The sequence below is a fragment of the Berghia stephanieae genome, chromosome 14, assembly GCF_034508935.2.
Source record: "Berghia stephanieae isolate SIO BIC M18660-M18661 chromosome 14, UCSD_Bste_1.3, whole genome shotgun sequence".
In the NCBI taxonomy this organism is placed as follows: Eukaryota; Metazoa; Mollusca; class Gastropoda; order Nudibranchia; family Aeolidiidae; genus Berghia; species Berghia stephanieae.
Window position 1 is genome coordinate 17,284,116 of NC_088373.1, and position 7,372 is coordinate 17,291,487.

Consider the following 7,372-nt stretch of genomic DNA (forward strand, 5'->3'; position numbering starts at 1 on the left):
TAAAATCCCTTTATTCATCCCATAGGGGCATATGGTCTATTCCAAGGGAAAACTGGAATAACCCAGGTGTCGGCCGCAGTGCAGCGCCGCAAAGTGTTCTAGGGCGAGGGGACTTGCTCGAGGTCACACAGCGCAGCGGCGGGTGATCGAACTCGGTAACTTTAGGGTAGGAAGCAACGGCCGTACCGCTGAGCCACGCTGATGACCGATCAGGGGACACAACCACACCACAAATTCATTCCCTCTATAATTTCCTGAAATGCCCAATACCATATTATTTGAAGGAAAGATTGATGATGGAGAGGCTTTGGATGGGAACAATAGGGAATGAGATTAGCGGAAGAGTAGCGTCCCTTGATTGGACGTCACCCATATTCTGTGACGTCACTTTGCTTGGTGTAAATGGTCAGTAAGTTCTTGCAAGTCTTGTTCACTGTGGACAATAAAGTCTATATCATCTGCAAATCGCAGGTTGCATAATTGTCTGCCACCTATAGAGACTGTAGGTTGGTGATACCGTAATGCTTCTTGCATTACCTGTTCAAGATATATATATATATATATATATATATATATATATATATATATATATATATATATATATATTGAATAAGGTTGGGGACGGTATGCAGCCCTGTCTGACACCAACAGATGTTTTCAAAAAGTGTCCCAGTTGGTTATCACACAAGACAGCACTAGAAGCTTGTTCATACAAAGCTTCCATTGTTTGGATGAGTCCTTCATCAAAGTCGAAGTTTCTTAGAATGTTCCAAAGGCAACCGTGCCACACTCTGTCAAATGCCTTTTTGAAATCAATGAAATTATGATATAACACTGTTTAGTGTTGGAGACATTTTCCAGTGAGGATCCGGCTATTGAACACCTGCTGGACTGTGTTCCTGCCTGCCCTGAACCCAGCCTGTTCCTCTGCAAGTATCTCTTCTGATTTGGTTTTGATGCGGTCTAGGATGATGTGTAACATTACCTTACTGGGGTGGCTAATGAGGCTGATTGTTCTATAATTATTGCATTTTATCAAGTCTCCCTTTTTTGGTATTACAAGCAATTGTGTCCATACCTGATGAGTCTTACTGTAAATTCCCTCCTTGGCAACTGGTCCATTCCGACATGGCAGTCCCGATAACCCAGTTGGTAGAGCACTCGCTTCACACCCCCCCCCCCACCCCCACCCCTTGTTGATCCAGCGGTGAAAGGTAGTTGAGTCTGTTACATTTGGCGGAAAGTACTTTGCGATAGACTAGCGTCCTGTCTAAAGGATGGGAAGCAATTGTTATTGTCCGTTTCACGCTATAGAAACCGGGATAAACTCCGGCTCCATGGACCTAATGGCTTTGAAGGACTAGTTAATAAAAAGAGAAAAAAATCATCCTGATGGACATAATACCGTTGTGAGGACGTGGGTAACAGTTGATGTAAGAGATTGACCTCCACGTAACATGCACGGCGATGTGGTCCAGTGGTATGACACTCGCCATCGGTCTGGGATGTCCAGGGTTCGAGGCCCGCTCTGCTACTATACGCGTAGTTGAGTCCTTGAGAATTTCTCTTTACTCACATTCTCTCACCGTACTCAGGTGTGAAATGAGTACCTGGTTGTTAACAGCGTTGTCTCTGTCCGAAAAAATTGTAATATCGCCTTACACGTGTCACGTCTTGTCTTTCATGTTAAGTGTTGCTGTTGGCTAAAGACCCCCTGTAAAGCGCGTTGTGCAGGTTTAATGGATATTTTGCGCTAAAAGGAAAACTCTATTTTGTTTTGTTTTTGCTTTTTTTTTAGTTTTGTAATTTGCAGTTTTGGGGTTGTTGTTTTTTTTATTTTTATTTTTTTTTGTCTGTTTGTTTTTAGTACCGTTCCGTGGTCGTGAATCACATTTAAAGCATTAATATTTACCCAGACACATATGACCGTTTTGAGTGGGCGAGTCACACATAATGCTGTAACCACCATCGGCTATCAGACGGACAGTTCTTGGATTACGACGTCCATCCATTTATAACGTCATTCATCCACTGGCCACTCCAGTCGTTATAAAAGGATATTGGAATTCGATAGATTTATAAAGCTACACAAGTCACACGACAAAACGTAAAAATCCATTAAATTGACAATAAAATTAGCAATAAAATTGACAATAGCATAAATCAGACCAAAAGCATTTATAGTGTAATATATTTGGATATCAAGCCATAAACGTCCAATCTTCGTGGTGTATCTGTGTGTAATTTACTCCCCGTATGGAATACAATGACAATGACGTTGTTTGTTTGGGTCAAGTGGATCGGGACACGATTAGACGGACGTCCCTATGACGTACACACAATACAACACCAGAGTTGCCAACTAACGCCTTTTTGAAATACCGGATTATACGCATTTAAAAAAAAAAAAATTTGTTGGGGGGGGGGGGAGGGATTGGGGAGGGGATTTTTTTGTTCTTTTCACAGTCATTTTTGTCTATTTCGAAAGGTGGAAGGAGAGAGAGAGAGAGAGAGAGAGAGAGAGAGAGAGAGAGAGAGAGAGAGAGAGAGAGAGAGGTGGGGGGGGTGGGAGGTGAGGGGTCAAGACACAATTAGACGTCCCTAAGACGTCCAGACAATACAACACTAGAATTGCCAACGTACGATTTTTTTATAAAGTATTATCCGATTTAACTTATTCGGGGTGTGTGTGTGTGTGGGGGGGGGGGGTATTTGTTTTATTTTCACAGTCATTTTCGTCTATTTCGAGGGATGGAAGGGAAGGAAGGGGGGAGGGGGAGGGGGGAGGGGTGTGGAGTCAAGACAATGCAACACCAGAACTGCCAACTGCTTCTGATTATACATGGGACTATCCGGTTTTGTAATCAATTTTCTTTTGTGATTGTTTTGTTGGGTTTTTTATTTGTTGTTTTTTTTCTTTTGTTTTTATTTGTTTGAGAGGGGGTGGGTGGGGGGTGGGGTCGTTTTGTCTTGCTCTCGTTATTTTTTTAAATTTTTAATATTGTTTTCTTTTTATTGGTGTCATTTAAAAAAAAAATAAAATAAAATCGGAAAGAAGAATGTTCTAATCCGTGTCCAGTGAAAAATAACTACATCTATTAATAGACATGTACATCTATAAATAGACATGTATATCTATAAATAGACATGTACATCTATAAATAGACATAGACACAACTTTTAAAACTAACACGCCTGATTTCACAGTCACCAACTACTTTCCTGCCGTCTGTCTGGAGTTTAAGGAATGTAGTAAAAGTTTTTATTGGGTTGGTTTTTTTGGTGTTTTTTTTTTTTTTTTTGTTATTTTTTTTGTTTGTTTTTGTTGTTTTGTTTTGTTTTTTTTTGTTGTTTTTTTTTTTTGGGGGGGGGGTTCTGGCTGAAGATGGGTTTTGAGCCCGAAACGTTCCGTGTTTTTGCATTTTGTTTTTTTAAATTTCTGTTTGAATCTTCTATGATATCCATCTGTTCGTACGTGACATCATACAATCTATTTATAGCCCACAGCTTGTAGCAGATTTAGTCATCATTAAGGGAACAGCGTGGCTCACCGGTACGGTCTTTGCTTCATACCCGAAAGGTACAAAGTTCGATCGAAAGCCGCTGCTCTGTGTGGCCTTGAGCAAGTCACCTCGCCCTTGCTCAATTTGTGGCGCTGCACTGCGGCGGACACCTGGGTTATTCCTGTCTTCCCTTGGAATAGACCCTAGAGACAAATTTCCCCTATTGGATGAAAAAAGGGAATTTTATTTAATTTATTCTATTTTTTTTATTATATGATAATTTTGTCGATTTCAGCCAAAACACTGGATAATTCAAGAACATTTCCACACCAATTGTTGTTGTTGTCCTAGTTGACCCTTGACCCTTAAGCGAAAAGACCTTCCCCTTTCACCAAGGGGACAAGAGATGATTCCACAGGTAGGATTTTGAAGGAACAAAAATATCCTGTGCATTTCTTATAATTTTATTATGTACTACTACTACTACTACTACTACTGCTGCTGCTACTACTACTACTACTACTACTACTACTACTACTACTACTACTACTACTACTACTACTACAATACTACTACTACTACTATACACTACTACTAACTCTACTACTACTACTATACTACTACTAACTACTATACACCTATACTACTACTCTACTCACTACTACTACTACTACTACACTACTACTACTACTACATACTACTACACTACTACTACTACTACTACTACTACTATTACTACTACTACTACTACTACTACTACTACTACTACTATACTACTACTTACTACTACTACTACTACTACTATACTACTACTACTACTACTACTACTACTACTACTACTACTACTACTACTACTACTACTACACTACTACTATTATTATATACTACTACTACTACTACTACTACTAACTACTACTACTACTACATTACTACTACTACTACTACTACTACACTACTACTATACTACTACTACTACTACTATATTACTTACTACTACTACTACTACTTACTACTACTACTACTACTACTAACTACTACTACATATATACTACTCATACTACTACTACTATACTACTCTACTATTACTACTACTAACTACTACTATCTACTCTACTCTATACTTACTACTATACTACTACTACTACTATACTACTTACTACTACTATCTACTACTATTACTAACTACTACTAACTACACTACTACTATTACTACTACTACTACAACTATCTACTACTCACTAACTAACTTACTACTACTACTTTACTACTACTACTACTAAACTACTACTACTTACTACTACTACTACTACTATTATATTATTTACTATAATTATACTACTACTACACTACTACTACTACTCTACTACTACTACTACTACTAACTACTACTACTACTACTACTATCTACCTACTACTACTACTAACTACTACTACTACTACTATTACTACTACTTACTACTACTACTACTACTATTCTACTATACTAATACTACTACTACTACTACTACTACTACTACTACTACACTACTACTACTAACTAATACTACAACTACTACTATACTTACTACTACTATATACTACTTACTACTACTACTACTACTACTACTACTACTACTACTATATACTACTACTACTACTACTTATATACTACTACACTACTACTACTACTACTACTACTACTACTACTACTACTTACTACTATTACTACTACTACTACTACTTCTACTACTTACTACTACTACTACTACTACTAAATACTATTACTAACTACTACTACTACTACTATTACTACTACTACTCTCTACTACTAACTACTACTACTACTACTACTACTACTACTTACTACTACTACACACTACACTACTACTACTCTACTACTACTACTTACTATTACTACTACTACTACTACTACTACTATACTACTACTACTACTACACTAACTTACTACTACTACTACTAACTACTACTATACTACTACTACTACTACTACACTACTAATACTACTACTACTACTACTACTACACTACTACTAACTACTAACTATATACTACTACTAACTACTACTACTACACTACTACCTACTACTACTACATCTACTACTATTACTAAACACTCACTACTACTACTACTACTATATATATACTATACACTACTACTACTACTACTATACTACATACTACACTACACTACTACTCTCGTACTACTACTACTACTAACTACTACAACTAATTACTACATACTTACTACTACTCTACTCTACTACTACTATATACTAACTACTACTACTACATACTACACTACTACTACTTATACTACTACTACTACTACACTAACTACTACTATACTTACAATATACTACTACTACACTCTACTACTACATACTACTACTACATATACTCTACTACTACTACTCTACTTCTACTACTACTACTATACTTATACTATACTTTATTATATTACTACTACTACATACTTCTAACACACTAACTACTACTATACTATATACTACACTACTACTACTACTACTACTACTTATACTACTACTACTAACTACTACTATACTATACTACTACTTACTACTACTACTACTACTACTACTATACTACTACTACTTACTACTACTACTACTACTATAACTACTACTACTACTTACTACTACTACTATTACTACTACTACTACTACTACTACTACTACTACTATACTACTACTACTACTACTACTATTATACTACTACTACCTATCTATCTATATTACTACTAACTACTACTACTACTATACTACTACTACTACTACTAACTACTACTAACTACTACTATACTACTACTATACTATACTATATACTTACTACTACTACTACTACTATCTACTAACTACTACTACTACTATACATACTACTACTACTCTACTACTACTAACTACTACATCTACTACTACTACTACTACATACTACTACTACATAATACTACTACTACTACTACTACTACTACTACTATACTACTACTACTAACTACTACTAACTACTACTACTACTTACTACTACTACTACTACTACTCTATTATACTACTACTATACTACTACTACTACTTACTAACTACTACTATACTACTACTACTACTACTCTACTCTACTACTACTACTACTACTACTACTATACTACTATATACTACTATACTATACTCTACTATACTACTACTACTACTACTATATACTATACTATCTACTACTACTACTACTACTACTACTATTACTACTATACTATACTACTACTACTACTACTACTCTACTACATACTCTCACTTACTACTACTACTACTACTACTACTACTATACTACTACTACTACTACTTTACTACTATCTACTACTACTAACTACTATACTACTACTACTACTACTACTACTACTTATTACTACTACTATACTACTACTATACTTCACTACTAATACTACAAATACTAAAACTACTAAAATACTACTCTACTACTTATACTACTACTACTTACTAAAACTACTAATTACTACACTACTACTACTAAACTACTACTACTACTACAACTACTATCTACTAAATACTACTATACTTACTCCTACTACTAACTACTATACTACTACTACTACTACTACTACTACTTACTAACTATACTACTACTACTATAAATACTATTACTACTACTACTACTACTAAACTACTACTAACATATACTATATATAATACATACTACTATACTACTATACGACCTACAATAATATATATACAATACTACTATACTATACACTACTACTACTACTAACTACTACTATACTATATTCTATAACTTACTTCCTACTATACTACTCTATACTACTATCCCCCTCTAAAATACTTACTA

General features: G+C 35.6%; 2 protein-coding genes across 4 annotated transcripts in view; one reads left to right on the plus strand and one right to left on the minus strand.

The window, feature by feature from the left end:
* LOC144959515 (uncharacterized) overlaps window positions 1-982 on the minus strand; it is a 31,919-nt gene extending 30,937 nt beyond the window's left edge. Inside the window, exons 1-2 of the mRNA XM_078892131.1 lie at window positions 884-982; window positions 650-802 (exon numbers count right to left, since the gene is read on the minus strand). Of these exons, the coding sequence (XP_078748257.1) occupies window positions 650-802; window positions 884-982 (252 nt within the window). The remainder of the gene's footprint in view (window positions 1-649; window positions 803-883) is intronic.
* Window positions 1-7,372, plus strand: part of LOC144959678 (uncharacterized) — a 45,412-nt gene that overhangs the window by 9,343 nt on the left and 28,697 nt on the right. For 2 of the 3 annotated variants that reach the window (XM_078892356.1, XM_078892353.1), the window contains exon 2: window positions 3,799-3,921. The exons of the other annotated variant lie outside the window; for it this stretch is intronic. The gene's annotated coding sequence lies outside the window, so the exon portion shown is untranslated. The remainder of the gene's footprint in view (window positions 1-3,798; window positions 3,922-7,372) is intronic. 3 annotated transcript variants of the gene reach the window in all.